Source organism: Pecten maximus, chromosome 12 (assembly GCF_902652985.1).
Source record: "Pecten maximus chromosome 12, xPecMax1.1, whole genome shotgun sequence".
Lineage (NCBI taxonomy): Eukaryota > Metazoa > Mollusca > Bivalvia > Pectinida > Pectinidae > Pecten > Pecten maximus.
This window is the reverse complement of record NC_047026.1, coordinates 27,746,194-27,770,625: the sequence shown is the minus strand read 5'-3', so window position 1 is coordinate 27,770,625 and position 24,432 is coordinate 27,746,194. Positions and strand designations below refer to the sequence as shown.

Here is a 24,432-nt window from a genome sequence, read left to right as displayed (position 1 = left end):
GACTGTTTAACCAAGGGGATTATAATCACTTCAAACTTCATAGGGTTAAAAATTTCCCAAACATCTTTTCAGTAACAAAAAAAGACATGGAGTCCTGTGATATGATGGCTACAGGTAGTAAGAAGTTGGGATAAAGTGATATCAAGTTTGTTCCAATAGATAATCTTGACCTACACTAGGTCAAATACAGTGTATTTTATTATCTTTTAATGACCTCTTACTGGCAGGATAGCCTTAATCATGACATATTTATCCAGTAGAATGCTAGAATTAAATTGGCTGTATATAGATTTTGGAAATCAAATAAATAAACGAACTTCAGTCCATATTGTGGGAAAGTTTTAGATGTTTTTAAACAAGTTAATTTTCACTGAACCAAGAGGCTTTAGGGATCATGTTAGATGACTTTTACCTGAAATATTACAATGAAGAGGTGTTTGAGATGCATGGTCTATACTCTATATCGAAATGCATTAAAAAAGGCAATGTATAATTTTCACAAACTGCTTCACAATCAGCCTCAGTTTTTAGCTCGCCATCATCAGAATTTCTGAATATCTTAATGTGTAGGTTCCCATTGGTATCTGTAATAGGTGTCAATTTTAAATCTGATCGAGAAAGTAAACAGTGGGCCATCTTGTTTTTTTGTCAGCAATGACATTTGTTATGTCTACAATTGTATTTCTAAGTATTAGAAGGATATTTCTGAAACTTGATCCATAAATGGGTCTGTTATGTGTCAGTTATGGGTTCGATGAGGAAAACAAAATGGCAAGTGGTCACCCTGAATTTTGACAGTTGAAGTTTGTTATCACCATTACTTTATGGGTATAAAAGGGATACTTCTCAAACTTGATGAGTAGATTTCCCTTGGTGTACATGTGCCATTCAATTTTTAGTCTGATATAGGAATCTGAGAATGGCATACAGGAGGTCATCTTGGATTTTGACAGTTGGAATTTTTTTATGATTAAAAATTCTCAGCTCTTCTTAGATCTTTCTTTGTAGACTTCATATTTAGATTCATCTTTTTATCAAATGATGAATCCAAGAAATTACTTACATGTCATGCAGGTTCCTCATATATCACTTAAGTTAACATATTACTGACATGTCATGCAGGTTCCTCATAGTCACTTAAGTTAACATATTACTGATCTAGCAAATAGCTCCAATCACAGTTAAATTTGAAAACATGTCCTAAAAGTGAATTTTTCACATTACTATATGCTGTTTCCACTTAACAATATGGTAATTAGGACAGCAAGAGCAATAAGAGGAATGAAGAAAACAAATAAAGAAAAGATACATATACATGTATGGTAGATACTAAAACCCCTTCGGGAACTCATATATGTCTTCACTGTAAAAGCGGATGCCTGTTTGTACTAGAAAGCACTTGCCAATTCTAAACATTAAGATGCCATTTTTTTTTTTATTTCCAGCTAAACCAAATATTTGGAGCAAGCGGTTTGAGTGACTCATACGAAAGTGCCACTGTCAATAGTTTTAGGTATGTTAATTTTTGTAAGCATACCATCTGTACTGCTTATTGCCTGGTGTCAGTCTGACTGTCCTTAAACTGCTGCTGTTATGGTAATTTCTGGAGAAGCACTGGATTGATCATTGTCAGTTATTTGATATGTAGGTTACCCCTGGTCCTTAGTTGTGTATGTTTGATTTTAGAATAGATGAACTAAAGATGGGTGAAAGATGACCATTAAAAATTTTGATTACTCACAAAGTTCTTCATGGATTTTTCTTAAATTTCACTTGTAGGTTTCCATTGGTCCATAAGTTCCACATGATCCATTTTGGGACTGATCTGTAAACAAGATTGCAGTCAGGTGGCCATTTTGATTTTGACAGTTGAAGTTTATTATTTCTGTGTATTTCTCAAAAAGTTCTTCATGGGTCTTTATCATATTTCACATGGGTTTCCCTTGCCTTGAGAAGGGATTTTGGAATTGGGATACTATAAGATTGTGTGAACATGTTCAGGGTTAAGTGTCATATACTTTTCATAGCCCATAATATGAAGAATCATTAATAAATTTAGGTCTAGATCAGATATCAATTTAAAAGAATCAGGTGATTGAGGGAGTACCTATGAGCCTATCATTAGGTACAATATTGCAATGAAATGTCTTTTAAATACTATTTTGAAATACATGTATTTGCAGCTCTGGTAGTGTCATAGTTGATGCTAACGTGAAACTAAAAAGTTCTGGAAGTTCAGGAAGCACAAGCCATACAGCAAGTGATGTCAAGACAGCTATCACACAGCAGGCTAGTTCAGCTGATGGACCTTTGTCCAATATTGACACAGCTTCTTTGGATGTTAAGTCTGGTGAGTTATTTATTTTTGTAAAGGTAAACAAATTATTGAATACTGAAACGATTTGAAAAAAATCACTAGCTAGTACTACTAAAGTGTAATTACATTTTTTTAGGTCATCTGAGTAAAGCTCAGTGACTATTTCCCATCTGGCTTCATCCTTTGTCGGCTGTCGTACATTGTGAATTAAAATAAATTCAAAATTCTTTCAAAATGGCTTATTTGGGTCACATTTAAAAAAATCTGATCTGATGAAGCTGTGTGCAACGTTTCAAGGTCAAATCATAAAAAATTATGAAGATATAGTACTTTGAAAAAAATCACCCAAAATTGTACATACCCGGTAAAAGGTTTCAGCTCCTTTACCAATACACATGAATGCTTGATTTTTGGCATATTGATAGCATATATGGCTGGCTAAAAATGCTTATCTTTCACATTGACCTTCATTCAAAGTAAGAATAATAAAAAATTCTTTCAAAATAGTTTATTTGGGTCTAGTCACATTTTTAGCTCACCTGGTCTAGTTAAGATTATGAAGAGGGAGCGAAACTATACTTCTATTTATATAGGAACTGTTTAGAAATACCTTGTAAATACATAGAAGATAGTTATATGTTTAAGACTCAGGTTACTGAGTTTGGCCTTTACTTGCTTGTTTTTATACCCGCTAAGTTGGAACTTTGGTACAAAGCATTAAGATTCATATTCTACCAGGATGATCATAAAGTCATTTTCATTTTAACATTTTCATTTGGAGAAAAATCACTCATCTGTTGTTTGTGTCACTAATATTTGTATCCATCAAGTAAGCAAATGGCAACATCCTTAATTAGCTCTTGTTTATTTTGGTAATTTTTAAATTAAAACTTTTGCAGCAACGGCAACCACTGCAGCTCCAGCTACAACCACTGCAGCGCCAGCAACAACTACTGCAGCTCCAGCAACAACCACTGCAGCTCCAGCTACAACCACTGCAGCGCCAGCAACAACTACTGCAGCTCCAGCAACAACCACTGCAGCACCAGCAACAACCACTGCAGCTCCAGCAACAACCACTGCAGCGCCAGCAACAACCACTGCAGCTCCAGCAACAACCACTGCAGCACCAGCAACAACCACTGCAGCTCCAGCAACAACAACTGCTGGCCAGGGACCATCCACTGCAGCTCCAGCAACAACCACTGCTGGCCCTGCAACAACCACTGTAGCTCCTGCAACAACCGCTGCAGCTCCAGCAACAACAACTGCTGACCAGGGACCATCCACTGCAGCTCCAGCAACAACAACTGCTGGCCAGGGACAAACTACTGTAGTTCCAGTAACAACCACTGCTGGCCCAGGAACAACTACTGCAGCTCCAGCATCAACAGCTTCTGGCCCAGGAACAACTACTGCAGCTCAAGTAACAACAATTGCTGGCCCGGGAACAACAACTGCAGATCCTGCAACAACTGCAGCAGCTTCAGAAACAACCATTGCAGCTGAAGCAACATCAACTGAAGCTCAAGCAACAACCACTGCTGCCCCAGGAACAACAACTGTAGCTCCAGAAACAACCATTGCAGCTGAAGCATCATCAACTGAAGCTCAAGCAACAACCACTGCTGCCCAGGGAACAACCACTGCAGCTCCAGCAACACCTACCAACAATACTATGCCTCCTACAAACCATACTACACCACCTACCAACTACACTATGCCTCCTACAAACCATACTACACCACCTACCAACTACACTATGCCTCCTACAAACCATACTACACCACCTACCAACTATACTATGCCTCCTACAAACCATACTACACCACCTACCAACTACACTATGCCTCCTACAAACCATACTACACCACCTACCAACTATACTATGCCTCCTACAAACCATACTACACCACCTACCAACTACACTATGCCTCCAAACAATTACACCACACCTGCTGCAAACATGACCATGGCTACGATGACCACTGAGATTGAGTATGTCAACAAAACTGTTCCCAAATCAGGTGAGCTATAAGTCCACAGGTACCTGCATATATGTTTCTTTACGTTCTTTTAATGATCTAATTGTAAGTATCTGTGACAAAAGAGTATCATTCATGGCCTAGGCATTTGTCTGCCCAGGACCTCTATAAGTGTACTGATTGACAATTAGTCCCATTATATATTTAATGGCCCATCAACACAAAAAAGACATTAGGACCACCAAAAATTGTGTGAATAATAATAATTGAAATTTATGAAAAGAAACAATGTTAAACAAATGAAAAATGTCAGTTTTTCCTTTCTTGGACTTGTTTAGCAATCAGTACCAAAGCCATGCTTGCTCTCTTAGCAATATTATCACTAGTTCAGTGTTTTCATTCAATTTTAACGCCCTGGAGTTATGGCCCTTGGATGCATTACAGTTCTATAGCCACTAAGTGAAACAGACTTTGTTCAAACTTAGTAAAATATGATGTAATTTATTAATGCCTTCAACTTGAGACATCAGTTGTTTCCAGAAAATTGAGAGATTATCAAGTATAAGGTTTTTGAGGAATAGCAATACAATGGTGTTTATATTTTCTGCAGCAATAGATGCCATTTGGTTGAAATTATTGCATATGATGGGTATTATTATTAAGCTATTGTTTTCAGTTCTATTAATGACTACTGTACACTGTACAATGTACAATTTTAGGTACCTTAAATTCTCATCATAAGTAAGATTTGTATTGTAATTTATCATTGTACACTGTAAAACTAAATTTTAATTCCTGTTTGTGTTCAATTACATTGCAGAATTTGAAGGTAGTGTCTCACTTGCAGAAGAATTTAACACAGATTTGGAAAATTCCTCATCAGAGGCATTCAAGAATTTATCTCAACAATTTATAGACTCGGTAGGTAATCAATACCATAGTTCTAATAGAAATATCATTATTTTCCTAGAGCAGTGGAACAACTCTAAACTGATCATGCACGCTACATAAATATTTGGCTATTTTAGAGAGGGTTCAGTTTGGAAAAGTTATCCATTTTGACCACTCAATTTCCGATAGGATTCAGGTACAATTGATTGGTTGGGGTTTTGTATTTTTGAAGCATTCATAATGTTATGGTAATTAATGAACACATAGAATACGGAATTGATAAGTTATAATACTGATTGAAACCATATGCCATAATCATATAATTTCACAAATTAATGCTGTCATTGTCATTGACCTGCATCTAGTCTGTCGCTAAACGTCTGTGTTAATGGGGCATATATAATAAGGGGTATTTATTTCATTGCAAACTAAAAAGTTGTTGCAAATAAAAAAAAAGAACAATGATTTTAAACATTTTTAAGACAGTTCCTACAGACCTTATTTGGTTTCATCGTTGCCGATTTTAATTAGTACACAATGAAATTATAATGCTCTTTAAGTCGTAGGTGGTTTATGTACCATTTACTTCCTACAAATGTATGCCCCAAGACAAAGCAATCAGAAACAATCATCAGAGGTGTTGATTTTACTGTCGGTTGGACGGCACTTGTCATGTTAACTCTGATAACGTGGTTTACAGAAGTAATTTTGGGTATATTTTAACCATGTCAGACACAAAATTGGTTTTGTATGTGGACTGCAGAGGGATCAGTATTGGGAATTTTTTTTATTACAATGATAAAGAACGATCAAATCCGTACGTCCTCATTTCAGTCCGTATCAAGAGGTGATCGGTTTTGGGAAGTTACACTCCAGTTTGACAATTCCTGTGAATAGATTGTATGTGAAATTATTTGTTTGCCTGAATTCAAACTGTCTTCCTTTTTGCATTGTTATATCACTCAATATTCAGGGAACTTGTGAAAAAAAAATTGGAAATTGAAAAGATTTAACTGTATCTAGAATGAGTTTTAAAATTTTCAAAAAGTGAATTTCTTTAACAGATGGATGAGGCATTTCAAGGAGACAGTAACTATAATGGAACAGAAGTGAACTCATTTTCGTAAGTAAACAATATTATATTATGTAAATTATTCTCTATTTGTAACATGAATTTTATATAAGTTGTAATAGGAAGGAGTAAAGAAAAATACACTACGAGCACAGGTGGGGCTCAAACTGGTGACCTCTCGCTCTGAAGGCAAACCTCCTAACTCTATGATAAAAGGAAATTCATACTTGTATGACTTAGTAAAGTGACCTAATATACTCTTCACTTTTACACTGTGTCAAATTTAATTGGAACTGAGTCATTTTTGTCATAATTGTTTGCTTGATTTTGAGAATTTCTTATAACTCTGCTTATAATAATATAGTATTTTAGAATACCAAAATGAGAAAAAAGTGTTATTTATAGCGGAATTCTGCTGAATTTTTGCTTTGAAATATTTCTTTATAAGTCTTTATAAATCTGTATTCATATTAAGCGATCACTCAAGGGAAGTTGAAAAACGGTCTCTTAATAGAGATGGTATCTTGGATTTAATAAATGTTCAAAAGCTTTTTATCAAAATTGAATTATGAATTGAGGACAAAATATATAATATACTGTTTTGAATTAATGATTTATTCTGTTGTTGTTTTTTTTTCAGAAATGGCAGTGTCAGGATTAATTTTATAGTGAGATTCCTGAATCTGTCTGTCACTGTAGTGAGTGATAGTCAGAAAGACAACAAGACTGTTACTGAAGTGACTCTGACAGCTTCAATAGTGATTCAAGTTATTGCAGATAATATACCAGTTTTTGAAGAAAGAATTGGGATAGCTGTTATCACTGAAGAGGTCCAGGTTACACAGAAAATAGGTAACTATATAAAGGAATTGCATTGATTGTATCATAACTAATGAACTGAAAGACATCAGTTTTCATAAAAAATTTATTCTCTATTTGTAACATGAATTTTATATAAGTTGTAATAGGAAGGAGTAAAGAAAAATACACTACGAGCACAGGTGGGGCTCAAACTGGTGACCTCTCGCTCTGATGGCAAACCTCCTAACTCTATGATAAAAGGAAATTCATGCTTGTATGACTTAGTAAAGTGACCTAATATACTCTTCACTTTTACACTGTGTCAAATTTTATTGTGTAATGAAAAACATAATGCAGTAGTTTGAAAAATGACACACTGGTATTTTTTGATCTGATTTAAACATATTTATTGCCCCAAAATTGAGCAGAGGATTAGGCACAAGTTTTTGCAACGTATCAACGCCTTTTCCTCTAATACAGTTCATATATTGATATTTACATTATGACATTTAACAAGGCATACAAATCATAATATACAATCAATACCTTTTACTTAAAACCTGTTGCTGAATTTGATGAAAATATGCACGTGTCTGAAAACTTCTTTATTTATGTCTACGGACAGATTTTCATTTCCAAATAAAAACAAGTCTAAATTAACTGGATATATATTTAACGACCTAGTGTTTTGAAATAGTGTGATTCGTGCTGCATTATAAAGTTTACATTCTAAGAAAAATTGAGTAACATCCTCACGGGAATGTCCACATTTACATGAAGGGTTGTCAACAATCTTAACACGGAACAAATCATATTTCAAGGAGCTACACTGATGCCTGAGTCTTGTATGTAAAATATTTAAATTTCTGTCGCCAAAGTTAAAATATGGTGGTGGAGGCGAATTTGCTCCATCGGATATAGCAGATTTGAAAGTACTTAAAGAAGATATAGTGTTTTTATCGCATTATCTAATGAATTCCAAAGATGTAAACTCGATGGCAGAAAAGATGAATTACTCAACGAATGTCTGATAAGAAGGAATACATGTATGCATTATAATTATTTTGATTTTCTAAGTTGTACCGATTATTGACACCCACAGAGTTTGGCAAAAGCGCCGATAAATAGCTGGAGGTTAAATTATTTTCCATTTTATATATAAACATGCAATTTTTGCCTTTTTGGTATTTTTTGGTCAGCTGAGACAAAGTCTCTGGTGACCTAATTTCATCGACTTTTGTTTGTCTTCGTGCATTGCCCAGGTGTGCATCATACACCATGTATACGTAAAAAGAGCCGATTTCTTAGCTCTAAAAAAAAAAAAAAAAAAAGAGGTCATATCGCCTGGAATGTCAAAAATGTTCTTCTCAAGACTCGAGTAAGGTATAATCAAATTGGCTTTCAACTTTTAACCTCTATAAAACTATAAGAAACTGAGAACTTACATTTGGACAATTCTACATTTGAAAGAGAACTGAAAAGTTTCGTCATATAAATGACCTTGACCTATTTTCAAGGTCATAGGGCCAAAAAGTTAAGAATAATGAATCTTCTTCTTCTCAAGTTCTAAAATACCCAGGGCTTTCATCTTTGGTCAATATGTTCCTGTTATGGAGTGGACATTTCTTCACACCAATGACCTTGACCTATTTTCAAGGTCACATGGGTCAAATATATTAAAATATTTAAACAACTTATCCTAATTTACTAAGAGGCCCAGTGTCATGATATTAGGCCAGTAGTATGCATGGATGAAGGGTGACCAAAGCTGTTCAAAAAATGACTTTGACATATTTTCATTGTCACAAGGATCAAATGTTTTAAAATTTTCGAACATTTTCTTCTAGTAACCAAAATGCCCAAGGTCATGATGTTGGTCTAGTAGCATGCAGAGAGGAAGGGCAAAAAGTTTGTTCAAATCAATGACCCTGCCTCCTTTCAAGGTCACATATGTAAATGTGTTAAAATCTTTAAGTATGATTTTTAGTAATCAAGATGCCTATGGTCATGTGACAGTCAAGTGGCCAGGACTCTGTACCTAGACTCAGCTTGAAAAATAGCCTATGGTAGCATGTTTACCATCACAAAAGAATCAGATAGTTACGCAGATTATTGTCTACTACCCCTTTACTGAAAAAATAATTGCACCAACCCAACACCTGAATAGATAATTACTTTATAACTTTGTTAAATGACAACCATGATGCAAAACTGCATTCAGCTATTCATTGGCCCACCATCATCAGATGCCAAACAAGTGCTTGATTGCATGGTCGAAAATAAGCAATTAATAATACTGTAAATCACTTATATTTCACGAGTACTTAATTTCGCGAACTCACCTAATTTGACTTATTCGCGAATACATAATTTCGCGAATTCTGATCTCATATAATGACTTTAAATTCGCGAATGACGTTACAGATCCGCGATTTTTCCATGTTGGTAGCCATTTTGTTTACGAGAGTCATGCGACGGTACAAGAAAAGTCATGTGATTCAATCATGTGATATCAGTGTCTGGACATACTGAATTGTATTTACCGTATACATGCTAAATGGCTTACAAAGGCGATGTCAGACATTGAACAAAACCCATGGGTCATTAAGAATGCCTGGAAGATGACGGGACTACAATAGGTTGTGAGTTAACGTACATTGTAATTAAAGTACGTGTGTATACAGTGATACCGATGAACAGATCCAGGCGATTATTTGCTCTGAATGCTTGAATTAAATAAATAATTTGTTTGATTTCAACTTTGTTATGGCAAATATTTTTTTCGAGAATCAAGCGATGTGAAGTGCTATATATACATGTAACCTAGCTTACATAACTTAATTACAACAGCGTTGGTAATAAAGTACGACGTATTCTGGGTGACCATCCGGAATCCTCGGGACCGTACCTATTGTACTTAAATTAACTACATGTAAAACGTCATCTAGAAGTTAATTAAGTCCGAGTTCAACCACAATATCAGTGTTCAGTGGGTTTTTTTGTGTGTGAAATTTCGGTGTTTTGTGATATAAAAACACACTCTGATATATAAGTATATAATCTATCACTCTATCATTACTTCAACGGCGGTATTTGCTCACCAACTAAAGATTACGGTAGATTCAAAATGGACGCCACTTAGTATTTCTGTCATTCTTATATAAATACAAATATTCGCGAGGGATTAGAATTCGCGTTTGACTCTCCTCGCGAATTAACGCGAAAATAAATCCCTCGCGAAATATAAGTGATTTACAGTAACAAAGAAATTAATTGTACATGATAACGAATTGTTTAACTAATAAACAATATTGTGCACGGTTACAGATCAAAACAAAATTCAGATTGTGGTAAAATTATCTTTGCCATACTGACATGCGATTTACACAAGGAGTCGTACTCATTACAGCATAATATTCTTTGAAAACAATAACTACATTATAAGAATATAAATGTATATATTGTACTCCCATTATTTCTCTTAAAATCTGTTTATATTGTTCTACAATTAAACAATATAAAACAACAAGCAGTTCAGGAAAATTTGATCAACCGTACGTGTGCTGATTTTGTATAAAAGGTGAAGGTTGCAGTCAGTGTTTATCGGCTGCATGATCATGTATTGCCACAATGTTTTTGTACAGAATAAAAAAGATCCAGCATATTCTTGTGACTATTGCAATAGTGTATAATACATTCATAATTTAGGCATAGATACATAAATCAATGGCAGACAAGTATTTTTACTGTGCATTTTTTTGGGTGGAAGAGATGTAATTTATCGTTTATTTTTTCCTTATATTTTTTGGCAAACGTGTATCAAAACAGTCAACAGAACACAGTAGGTCATGATGTTATGGTTAGTAGACTTAATACGTGTACATTTTATTCTAAATTATGTATACCTTAATGTTTTACTTCACCTGTGCACCTGTATAAACAATGGGATGATGTGCGAGAGACAGCCGGAAACCAACAATAGGCTCTGGTAACACGTACCTTTGCGGCTGATCGGTCACACTCGGTCAATCAAGCAGATGTCAGCAAATTTTTTCCTGAGAAAGCATGATGCTTTGACGAAATTTTAGTATAGTTTAGAAGGGAGGGACCACAAAATATATTTGACACAACTGCAGTTCGATTCAACAATAGTGTTCGTATCATTCATCTTTAATTTACTAAGATAAAGAAGGGAAAAAATCAGTACCAAACAAAACATTCAAGCGTGTTCAAGTGAGTTTTACTGAACAAACCTACAAATCTCCATAAAGGTTCACAAACTTGTAAATTCACAATATTAAGTTAAAAGTACAATCTAAATCACCCTATTCTAAACAACATCTATGTTCCTCACTCTCAACTCAAGAAATTTAACAGTAATATCCACTTCATTTTCAGCAGAATAATTTGTACATAATTAAACCCTCTGGTAGAAAAGTAGTACGTGTCAGCAGTGAAAAATATGAAACTGTTGTCTGACTAACTCTGCTTACAGTAGAAGGAACATGTGTTTCAGTCCACCTTCATAAATGATAACAATACCAGATGTAGTATCTCTCCAACTACTTTGTCACAATATTGACCACAAATATTGACTACAAATTTTGTTGTTATGAATTACCTTAATCTACTTTCAAGGTCACAGGGGTAAAATATTTCAGAATCTTTAATTAATTAAATGTCTTCTTTTTAATAACCAGTTTAGAAGATACAATGTATCCATTTGGCCAAAACCATGCTGAGATAAAAAGCTATAAAAGTTGTTCATAAAAATTACCTTGACCTACTTCTAGTTCACATGGGTCAAATGTGTTAGAATCTTCAAACAACTTGTGCTTAATAACGAAGAGGCCAATAGTCATGATATTTCTTCAAACAACTTGTGCTTAATAACGAAGAGGCCAATAGTCATGATATTGATCCAGTTTCACGCTGGAGTAAAGGGCTGTTTGTACCAAAGTTCTTCAAATGAATTACCTATATGTACTTTCAAGGTCACAGAGGTTGAACATGTTGAAATCTTTAAATGGCACATCTCAATAACCAAGAAGGCCCCGGTCATGATATTGGGACAGTGGCATACTTTGTTAACAGACTGAAAAGTTTGTTCAATTGAATGACTTTACCTAAGGCTAGGTCATACTGGTCAACTGTGTTAAATTCTGAATTTATAAACATCAGTGATCAGTATGTATTTCGGAACTCAGGTGACTTTTAATTAAGGCCCATGGGCCTCTTGTTTTAGAATACTAATAATGCCTTGATATGTAAAAAAAATCTTTGCATATGTCAAATTCTTCATATGTAAAAAATGATCTGGTATTGCAATCTTTATCATTTTTTGTTAAACCATTCTTTATACAGATTCCTGTTTCTTTATTACATTTGTGATTTGTATTAAAGTTATGAAATGTTTAAAAAATGGTTTATAGTTATGAGTAAGCTAAATAAAATAAATACAATTTTTTTGCTTTATCCTGAAAATTTGGTGAATAGGGCAATTAATGTATAATCATGTGTAATTTTTGTTTTTTTACAGACATCATTCTGGTACCTGTAATAAGGACAACACCTACCAGTAAGTATGTCACAAGAATAGAGTAAGCTGGGATTAAAAATGTCTTTCAGTGTATTTCTCAGTATGCTGTAACATTAGTGGCCAAAAACTATATCACTCCTTTGTAATCTTAAAAAAACCTCTGAAAGCAAACCTGATGTTGTGTTTCCATGAAATTTGTTTGAAAACCTTTCCATCTCCTGTGAAATCAACATAAGTTGTATCACTTTCATTGGAAATACTATACTATGTAGCAATTATAGTAATAAAAAATCTTTTCCAGAAAGATCACAATACAGTCTGTACTATACTTCCTCTGGAATCTCATACAATACATATGATGCCATTTTAATTGAATATTCTCTACAGAAAACACGTTCACACTGCCAACACGAAATTTACCACTATTAATTGAATACCTGTGCAAACCAAGCCTCATGCTTTGAAATGTGTATTTCTTAATTCACTTCATTAAATCTGCTTCAAATGAAAGCCTTCATTGAAACCATTTGATGTGTACTTAATAAAGGAAGGTAACATTGTGAGTACATAATGTTGTGTCATAAATTATGTTTAACAGATTAAGTTCATATTTACACAATAATATCAAACTTTCAGGGTCTACATCTCTTTAGATTCGTTTCTTAGCATGTGGCTTTATCATATAAGATAACAGATCATGTTTGAACCCTGTGTCAATGTCCTATTTTTTAAGCAAATCTGCTTTCAGTTTGCATTTATGGGCTGATAATGCCAACTGGCCAAAGGCAAAATTAATGAAGTTCATACGCATTATCAGCTCATAACTATCAACTGAAAAAAGACGTTCAATGCATATATATTTATATATGATACTTTTTCACTGTCAATTAGTTTGAGTTTGAACCCCTGTCATTATTCCTGTTTTTTTTGCTGAAGTACTTACACACAGAAAATTCTCATAATAGTTTTCTATATTTTTTAAATGAACTGCTTGCCACATCAATATCTAACTTTGTATGTAACTTAACCATAATATAAGTGAATTAACAGTTGGAGTTGACCTCCTAGTCAGTATTCTTTTTATTTTGGAGTAATAACCCTTTGCACACAGGAATTTTTTAATTATTGACTCTAATTATAAGTTTTCACTATCGCTTGTCACATCAATATGCTACTTGATGCCTGGCTTTTTTTAGGAATAAGGGATTACAGTTTGGGTCAAATTTCATGTATTGCTGGAGTTATGCCACACACAATGTTATAATGCAATCATGATTACCATTCACTATGACATATCAGACGATGTGTGAACTTTGAACTCCATCAACCAACTAACTGGCAACAAAAAGGATGATACATATGGCAACCATGAAGTTCTGTAAATGACACCCTTCACTTCTGTGGAACTTTGCAATTGTTATTGAAATCTTAGCAAAACTGCTTATTCATCATTTATGACTTCCCATCTAAACTTCTTCATCATCTGAGACTTTTCTAACCTGCTTTGATACCTAAGCATTGAATTTTTCTCTGTAATTTTGAATGTGAATCCAAAATTCAGACCCCTGATGAACTGAGTTTTATTTGATCGAGTCACATTTTCTCAGTGCAGAAAAATATTTGATGGTTTCATTATTTAATGAATTCCAATGTTGAATTGTAACTTTTCAATATTCCAACCTTTTTCTAACTAAATGATAGTTGTTAACCAAAATATCTAGAAAAGAAACTTTGTTTAGTTGTTAATGGAATCTAATAATCTTATTTCTTTCAAATGATAATCATAGGTACACCAGCTTTGCTCTGCTTGGTGGATGATTGGCCAGATAATTGGGAAATCGCGTGTGCTTCTGCTATCAATGAACTGCAACATGGAACTGACTTTTGTGGGCAAGTATATGAGATAGAATACAATATTTATATTCATATTTGAAAATGCAAATGATTAAATATTAAAATATTTATATTCATATTTGAAAATGCAAATGAATGGATATTAAAATATAAAAATCCCCCTTGTTAGCTTACCTTTAATTGTCTAAAGGACCAAGGTGTACGAGCTTATGCTATACCGTGGCCTTTCTGCCTTTCGCGGATGTCGGTTCAAAGATGGAAATAATTCAACAGTAACTTATAAAGATATTGCCTTTTGTAGTAATATTATTACTGGACATTGTGAACATGATAACTGTAGTAAATATTAGTCAAGTTTGATGTTAATATTAGCCAAGTTTGATGTTAATATCAGCTAAGTTTGATGTAAATATTAGTCAAGCTTGATGTTAATATTAGCCAAGTTTGATGTTAATATCAGCTAAGTTTGATGTAAATATTAGCCAAGTTTGAGAAAACTTAGCGAAGTTTGAGAAAACTTTGTATACAATTTTGAAAATGGGAATTATTTGACAGTAACTTACAGAGTAATTGCTCTTTGCAGTAATATCTTTATAGAATTGTTTTTTTACCTCACCTCTAGCCAAAGGGCTAGTGAGCTTATGCGATGGTGCAGTGTCTGTCAACTTTTCTTTTAAATCCCTACTAATGTTATATGTCTGAAAGGATTTTGATGAAATTGGGTCTGAAGCATTATTTGACAAAGAAGATCTAACATTGTATAAACAGGTGTGGCTCTCTGGGGCTGGAGGGGAAGGGCCCAATATGGGAAATTGCGGTAAATCTTTTAAAAATCTACTGCCTACAATCTTTTAAATCGCTACAAATCCAAATGGATTTTGATGAAATTTGGTCCAGAGCATCATTAGGCAAATGAGATCTAATGTATAAATGAAGGATGTGGCAAAAAATTTAAAATATTTTCTTTTTTAAGAATGACAGGATTTAGTCTGCCTGTTTGTAGTTTGAATCATTGTTGGGAGAGGCAGTTCAAAAGTAAGAAAATATTTGAAATATAACTGAAATCTGGCTGGGGCAGTTGAAGGCAAAGACACTAGGTATCTGATCCTAAGGGGAAATATTTATTTGTTGCAGACATGAGGTTTTGTAGAGCATTTAACATCTGAAGAATTTTATCTAGAGGATTGTGATTCTTCTGTCTGACTCCCAAGGAGATGAATGTTTTTAATTCTCTTACCATGTTTTTCCTATTGTTTGCAATATTTATGATACCTTAATGCATTGTTAATGTGGTTGAATTGTTGACATGACATCATTGTAGTGTTCACTGTTGTTGTAATGTCATACCATTGTTGCATAATCACTAAAATGTAGTCAATCCTAACTATATGTACACCATGTAAGCTATACCTTGATGATGGCCTGCCTCAGGCTGAAACATATCAGCAATCAGGTATAATTTGAAAACCTGGATTTGGGAGTTGCTCCTATTCTTTTTCATTTGTTTATTAAGCATGCTATAATGTGCTATTTTATTCATTTTCTGGAATCAAAATTTGATATATAATAAATTACATTCTGTGCAATTCCTTTTCCTTTACAGTGCCAGTCGTGGACTCATAGGTTGTTTACACCAGCACTTGCACCAGAATCCAGAATGTTCTGTATCAACTATAGCTCAAACATTGGCACATGCAAAATTACCTTTTTCCACTATGATGGACACCCAATGCCTTGGTTTGTATATATACACATGCATACATGTATATCAATGTAAACAACTCTTAAAGTGTGTCTATCAACAATAACTATAATTTCTAGTTTTCCATTCTTTAAAAAGTTACAGAATTTGTTATTCTTGCAGTTATTCCTAAATGTGATAGTGTTATAAGATTTGACAACAATTTCAGAATCTTTTAGATTAAGCAAGAAAGAAAATTGCAGAGGCAGTAGTATTTGCAGTAGTTTTGCAGGTTGATTTAAGTAATTAAAACTACTGGAAAACTATTGCATGCCTATGACTGAAACTTTAAGGTTCATGACCACACTTCTGACATAAAATCACCGTTCAGATATATTATACCTGTAAACCAAGGGTTTCTTACAAAGCGACTACAGTAATCACACCTGGCTGTATATGCCAAGGGCTACTGAGACAACACTCTCAGTGAATCCTATTGTAACACCATCGTGCTTGACCGCAGACACCATGCTGGCTTCGAAACAGGTTTTGCTGGTGAGGTACTGCATTGAGTATTTAACGAAATTGAAAACTGTTGTTATTTACGATTCCATTGAAAATGTATACTCTACCCTTATGGACCCCAGGCTACCTTGCACTTGTACAATCAAAGGACATACTATCTGTGTACTTCACCTATACATTACCAATATTAGCAAATCCAATGGCAAAATAACTTAACAATAAATGATCGGCCATCGAAGAGATGAGCCATATTCCGCCAATACCTTGTGTCATTGTCTCTGAGTAAATAGAGCTTGCTGTCCAATAAGGAGGTGTTGACGGTTGAACCAGAGAAGTGTATAGGAAAAAATAGTTGCATTCTACTGCATTACTACTGCAGTACTACAGTCAAATTACTGCAACATTATGATTTATTACATTTTTACCAGTGAAATATCAAAAATTATTCATTCTATAAAAGTGGTATCATATTTTTCACTAGTGAAAAATCTCACTTTTGCTAATTTGACCAATCAAATTAATGATTAGAAAATACCAAAATAATTGACCAATCAGAAAGCCCGACATATATGTCAGCACCTGGACAGGAGAAACTACTTTTTTTGTTTACATTAATAGGCCTAGTTAGCATACGGGGTAGGTTTTTCGTTGATAAAAAATGTAATAAACAGAATATCTAACAGTGTCTTCAGTAATACCAAATATATTTCACTCGTGTGGCTAATATTTTGATATTTTTCACTCGTGCTGCGCACTCGTGAAAAATATCAAAATATTAGCCCCACTCGTGAAATATATTTGATATTACTGAAGACACTGTTAGATATCCTCTATATACTATTAAAAATGCAGTAGTTTATCATACTGCAGATGCAGTAGTATTTTCAGTAGTTGTTTAGGTTGATTTAGATAATTGGAGCTACTTGGAAAAAACTGCAGTTGGTAGGATAATCAGAGTAGATTGGAAAAAATTGTTTTTACATACTACTAACCAGCTACTGCAATTCTACTGCAATTATCTATAGTCTACTGCTAAGCTTCTGTGATTGTACTGAATTGCTACTTGAATTTGGCAAGGGAGGATACAGATAGAAAGTATCAAATTAACGTATATAAGAAATGCTCAGAATATTTATGTTGGAATCCAAACTATTTTATTGATGACTTAAAGATGGTTTCAGTGAAATTGCATTCACGTTGTGATTCGATTTCACACCCAACTCCGTAAATTCCACTAAGCTATATCTGTGTTCTTGTTATAAGCAATAGGTTGCTTTTGTTTGTTTCAGATCCTTCTGCGATACCATATAAAGTCATCAATATAACTATATCCTTTCCTGGCGGATGGAATGCAGACATGGAATACCAAATTATGATAAAAGTGAGGGTTGCATACATATTGTTATTTTGAACAAAATCCACTTTTTATGGCCTCCATGAGTAATTTTAAAAGGTATTATCCAATATATTTACCTGAACCATGTTTTAGCAATAGTATTTTTAGCCCACCATCATCAGATGGTGGGCTATTCAAATCGCCCTGCGTCCGTGGTCCGTGGTCCGTCCGTCCGTCCGTCCGTGAACAATTCTTGTTATCGCTAATCCTCAGAAAGTACTGAAGGGATCTTTCTCAAATTTCATATGTAGGTTCCCCTTGGTGCCTAGTTATGCATATTGCATTTTGGGACCGATCGGAGAACAACATGGCCGACAGGCAGCCATCTTGGATTTTGACCATTGAAGTTTGTTATCGCTATTTCTGAGAAAGAGCTGAAGGGATCTTTCTCAAATTTCATATGTTGGTTTCCCTTAGTGCCTAGTTATGCATATTGCATTTTGGGACCGATCGGAAAACAACATGGCCGACAGGCAGCCATCTTGGATTTTGACCATTGAAGTTTGTTATCGCTATTTCTGAGAAAGAGCTGAAGGGATCTTTCTCAAATTTCATATGTTGGTTTCCCTTGGTGCCTAGTTATGCATATTGCATTTTGGGACCGATCGGAAAACAACATGGCCGACAGGCAGCCATCTTGGATTTTGACAATTGAAGTTTGTTATCGCTATTTCTAAGAAAGTACTGAAGGGATCTTTCTCAAATTTGATATGTGGGTTTCCCTTGGTGCCTAGTTATGCATATTGCATTTTGGGACCGATTGGAAAACAACATGGCCGACAGGCAGCCATCTTGGATTTTGACAATTGAAGTTTGTTATCGCTATTTCTAAGAAAGTACTGAAGGGATCTTTCTCAAATTTGATATGTGGGTTCCCCTTGGTGCCTAGTTATGCATATTGCATTTTGGGACCGATCGAAAAACAACATGGCCGACGGGCAGCCATCTTGGATTTTGACCATTGAAGTTTGTTATCGCTATTTCTGAGAAAGTACTGAAGGGATCTTTCTCAAATTTTATATGTAGGTTTCCCTTGGTGCCTAGTTATGCATATTGCATTTTGGGACCGATCGGAAAACAACATGGCCGACGGGCAGCCATCTTGGATTTTGACCATTGAAGTTTGTTATCGCTATTTCTAAGAAAGTACTGAAGGGATCTTTCTCAAATTTCATATGTAGGTTCCCCTTGGTGCCTAGTTATGCATATTGCATTTTGAGACCAATCGGAAAACAACATGGCCGACAGGCAGCCATCTTGGATTTTGACAATTGAAGTTTGTTATCGCTATTTCTCAAAAAGCACAGAAGGGATCTTTCTCAAATTTCATATGTAGGTTCCCCTTAGTGCCTAGTTATGCATATTGCATTTTGAGACCGATCTGAAAACAACATGGCCGACAGGCAGCCATCTTGGACTTGACAATTGAAGTTTGTTATCGCTATTTCTGTGAAAGTACTAAAGGGATCTTTTTCATATTTGTTATGTAGGTTCCCCTTGGTGCTTAGTTATGCATATAGCATTTTGAGACCAATCGGAAAACAACATGGCCGACAGGCAGCCATCTTGGATTTTGACCATTTAAGAAAGTAGTGAAGGGATCTTTCTCAAATTTCATATGTAGGTTCCCCTTGGTGCCTAGTTATGCATATTGCATTTTGAGACCAATCAGAAAACAACATGGCCGACATGCAGCCATCTTGGATTTCGAAAATTGAAACTGGTTATCACTATTACTAAGAAACTAATGAAGGGATCTTCCTGAAATTTCATATGTAGGTTCCCCCAGGTGCCTAGTTATGCATATTGCATTCTGAGACCAATTGGAAAACAACATGGCCGACAAGCAGCCATCTTGGATTTTGACAATTGAAGTTTGTTATCACTGTTTCTCAGAAAGCACTGAAGGAATCTTTCTCAAATTCCATATATATAGGTTCCCCTTGATGCCTAAATCTTAAATTTTATATATAGGTTTCCCTTGTTTGAAAAGTACTAGAGGTTTCTTCTGAGTTTACACAGATTAGTAAGACTTAGAAGAAGAGAAAAGTAGAGAAAAGATCAATCTGACATGGAACCTATAAAGAACATTCAATGGTGGGCGCCAAGATCCCTCTGGGATCTCTTGTTAGGTTATCTTACCCAAAGGGTCAGGATGACCTACACAGCCATCTTGCTCTGTCTGTTGTTGTCTTTAACTTTCAGAATGCTAATCCTCCTTAACCCAAAAGGGGATTTATACTACCAAATTTGGTGTGAAACATCGGGGGAACCAAGCATATTTTTAGCCCACCATCATCAGATGGTGGGCTATTCAAATCGCCCTGCGTCCGTGGTCCGTGGTCCGTCCGTCCGTCCGTCCGTCCGTAAACAATTCTTGTTATCACTAATCCTCAGAAAGTACTGAAGGGATCTTTCTCAAATTTCATATGTAGGTTTCCCTTGGTGCCTAGTTATGCATATTGCATTTTGAGACTAATCGGAAAACAACATGGCCGACAGGCAGCCATCTTGGATTTTGACAATTGAAGTTTGTTATCGATATTTCTCAGAAAGTACTGAAGGGATCTCTCAAATTTCATACATATGTTCCCCTCGGTGCCTAGTTATGCATATTGCATTTTGAGACCAATCGAAAAACAACATGGCCGACAGGCAGCCATCTTGGATTTTGACAATTGAAGTTTGTTATCGATATTTCTCAGAAAGTACTGAAAGGATCTTTCTCAAATTTCATACATATGTTCCCCTTGGTGCCTAGTTATGCATATTGCATTTTGAGACCAATCAGAAAACAACATGGCCGACAGGTAGCCATCTTGGATTTTGGCAATTGAAGTTTGTTATCGCTATTTTTCAGAAAGTACTGTAGGGATCGTTCTCAAATTCCATATGTAGGTTCCTCTTGGTGCCTAGTTATGCATATTGCATTTTGGGACCGATCGGAAAACAACATGGCCGACAGGCAGCCATCTTGGATTTTGTCAATTGAAGTTTGTTATCGCTATTTCTCAGAAAGTAATGAAGGGATCTTTCTCAAATTTCATACATATGTTCCCCTCGGTGCCTAGTTATGCATATTGCATTTTGAGACCAATCAGAAAACAACATGGCCGACAGGTAGCCATCTAGGATATTGACAATTGAAGTTTGCTATCGCTATTTCTCAGAAAGTACTGAAGGGATCTTTCTCAAATTTCATATGTAGGTTCCCCTTGGTGCCTAGTTATGCATATTGCATTTTGAGACCAATCGGAAAACAACATGGCTGAAAGGCAGCCATCTTGGATTTTGACAATTGAAGTTTGTTATCGCTACTTCTCAGAAAGCACTGAAGGGATCTTTCTCAAATTTCATATGAAGGTTCCTTTTGGTGCCTTGTTATGCATATTGCATTTTGAGACCAATCGGAAAACAACATGGCCAACAGGCAGCCATCTTGGATATTGACAAAAGAAGTTTGTTATCGCTATTTCTCAGAAAGTACTAGGGGATCTTTCTCAAATTTCATACACAGGTTCCCCTTGGTGCCTAGTTATGCGTATTGCATTTTAAGACCAATCAGAAAACAACATGGCCGACAGGCAGCCATCTTGGATTTTAACAATTGAAGTTTGTTATCGCTATTTCTCAGAAAGTACTGAAGGGATCTTTCTCAAATTTCATATGTAGGTTCCCCTCAGTGCTTAGTTTTGCATATTGGGACCAATCCAAAAACAACATGGTCGACAGACAGCCATTATCGCTATATCTTAAATTCTATATATAGGTTCCCCTTGTTTGAAAAGTACTAGCTATAGAGGGCTGTTTCTGAATTTACACAGATAAGTAAGACTTAGAGGAAGCGAAAAGTAGAGAAAAGATCAATCTGACATGGAACCTATGAAGATCATTCAATGGTGGGCGCCAAGATCCCTCTGGGATCTCTTGTTTATAAATGAGGCTGGTGTGACCCCTGGGGGAAGTTTGGTGAAATTTTGCTTTAAAATTCTCCTCCCCCTTAGCCATTTGATGAATTACAACCAAATTTGGTGTGAAACATTTTTGGGGTTGGACAATTATATTTTATGTAAATGAGCTGAACCGACCCCCTTGGACCAGAGGGACAGGGTCCAAAAAGGGGAACTTTACTGAAATTTTGCTTTGAAACCCTACTCTTTCTTAAAATTTTAGTGGATTACAACCAAATGTGTTATTGAAGAGTATATTACAATGGAAGTTGCAATTTTAAAGTTTATATCAAAATTCCTGATGCAATAGTTGCATGATTATAGTCCACTATCATTATTAAAAGTTGAGTTGTAAAAACTTCAATTAAAATAATCATTTTTAAAATACTAAATTACTTTGTTAGGTCACGTAAGGGATTTCTACCTGAAAATGTCATAAAAGATCAATTGTTGATATAATGTTTTGTTTCATCCTCTTTTTTTCTCTGATGATGAGAAATGATATCAATTGGAATACACATATATCTAGCACATACAGTTGTGTGATCGCGCAACGTTCCAAAAATATCATGCGCACATCGTGCAGACATCGTGACCTGTTAATTTTTGCCATTTAAGTACCGTCATTTTGTCTCGCAAGTATTCGTGATGTTTTCGACGGCCTGGTGATATATCTACATGTACATGTACCAGAATGGTAAACGGGATCCACTATGATTATTTATCGTACTTAATACATAAATTACATATAATATGTATTTTTAAACAAAAAAGAAATGTTTCTATTCAAAATAAGTCGTTTTATCTTGTTTAGTTCTACATGTATTAAATAGCCTGTATATAATCTTGCCGATTTATGCATTTCTTACAATCTTACAATCGTTCTACACATTTAAAAAATTAGATGATGCACTCCTCATTTTATATCTACCACGATACCTATCGCACAAGTACTGTTCCAATTGCCCAATCGTGCGCACATTTTCCTGCACGATCCGTATCTCACATATCGCACATCGTGAAGACTTCGTGTGCACGTCGCACATCGGGGAATGTTGTGCGATCACATAACTGTACTATGTCATATTTGAATACAGGTCATTTTATTGCTTTTACTTACGTTTCTTTTTAGGGCGAGGCTTTGATGAGACAGGCGTTGACGGATTACATTCTGTATAGCTTTTATGTCACATCAATCAGGTGAGTCAGTAACTCAATTACATATGCTTCAACGAGGCAACTTAATGGAATATGTAACACTCATCAAATACTATCTCCAGAGAGAGTATTTCCAATCGGATGTCAGACCTATCTTTGGGTACAGCTCGTAAGAGTTATTCGCCTTGTTAGCATTGACTGTAAAAATTTTCATATTTTGGGGAAATAAAAGTGCCAAGGCTTAAGAATTGTACCTGCTGCCCCCATTGCATGATCGTAAGAGGCGACTAAATTTGGGATCTTATCTTTTCTCTTCTTTCTGAACAACTTTCTTCTTCCTAATGTCTCCCTTGACAATGCCTCACTTTTGGTCTTCAGTTGAGCGTTCGTCCCTGTGAGGAAGGCTTTGGGTTCTGTCCCCTGGCCGAGACATACCAGAGTCATTAAAAATGGTAGTTGATTTTCCTGCTTAGCGCTCAGCATATAATTATAAGGAATGGGACCACTGGTTCGCCCGTTGTCAGTATAATGTGACATTAATTTAACACTCTGTGATGACCATATGAAGGTAATTTGATTTGAATTTAAGAAGAGGTAAAGTGACCAAAGGTCAAGGTCACTTAATCAAAGGTCATGGTTAAGTTTGTATCAATTTAGTGATAGTCATTTTGTTATTTTATCATCATGAAGCAAAGTTGGAGAGAACTAAACAAGGGGTCACAGGGTCCAGTTGTTCAAGGTCACTTAGGTTTAGTATTTTTTCACCGATGGAACATTTTGTTGACACTATTGAGCATAATTAGTCTGAATTAAAGGATAAGTCAACTCACCAAAGATCAAGGATTGTTTGTTTGTTTGTTTTATCGTCATGTTAGTGGCTACGATTGTGTAGTAGTCGCTACCTCTATGAACAACGTAAGGCAGGCCTTTTATATACCATCCAGAGCAATAAGTCTTGCTAAGTGTCCATTTCTAAGCTTCTTGAAACACAAAAACATTTTACCTAACAACTGAAGATTGCACCTGGTTTGGTATTTACATTTCTGTTAGCCAAGGAAATATGGAGGTGGAAGGAAACAAGATGCATGTCATAGTAAATGTAAAATGCATGTTTTATTTCTTTGCGATTGTTTTTGAAGTTCAAATGTCAAAGTCAAGCTCAGCTATATGGGCAGATGTCTTCAATATAATGGGGGATGTATTGCTGGGCTCTTCCTGACCTCTCAGTGTTCTAGTTTTCCTGACAAACAGTTCATTATTTCC

At 35.3% G+C, this 24,432-nt stretch overlaps 1 protein-coding gene and 1 long non-coding RNA gene across 2 annotated transcripts; both read left to right on the top strand.

Annotated features, from left to right (window-relative positions):
• Positions 1-1,713: 1,713 nt before the first annotated feature.
• On the top strand, positions 1,714-4,355 carry LOC117338964 (mucin-5AC-like). The gene is made up of 3 exons (XM_033900329.1): positions 1,714-1,775; positions 2,184-2,350; positions 3,217-4,355. Exons 1-3 carry the CDS (start codon positions 1,714-1,716, stop codon positions 4,353-4,355), a joined length of 1,368 nt encoding a protein of 455 aa, XP_033756220.1.
• A 2,559-nt stretch (positions 4,356-6,914) lies between these two features.
• Positions 6,915-14,495, top strand: LOC117339586. The gene is made up of 3 exons (XR_004535269.1): positions 6,915-7,117; positions 12,606-12,644; positions 14,393-14,495. It is a non-coding gene; the product is annotated as an uncharacterized LOC117339586 (long non-coding RNA).
• The last annotated feature ends 9,937 nt before the right edge of the window (positions 14,496-24,432 follow it).

Bases quoted from the DNA above. Each gene is read 5' to 3' on its own strand.
- LOC117338964 (XM_033900329.1), top strand. From the start codon at position 1,714: ATGACCATTAAAAATTTTGATTACTCACAAAGTTCTTCATGGATTTTT. The intron at 1,776-2,183 runs GTAGGTTTCCAT...ATGTATTTGCAG, and splicing joins ATTTTTCTTAAATTTCACTT to CTCTGGTAGTGTCATAGTTG. The intron at 2,351-3,216 runs GTGAGTTATTTA...AAACTTTTGCAG, and splicing joins TTCTTTGGATGTTAAGTCTG to CAACGGCAACCACTGCAGCT.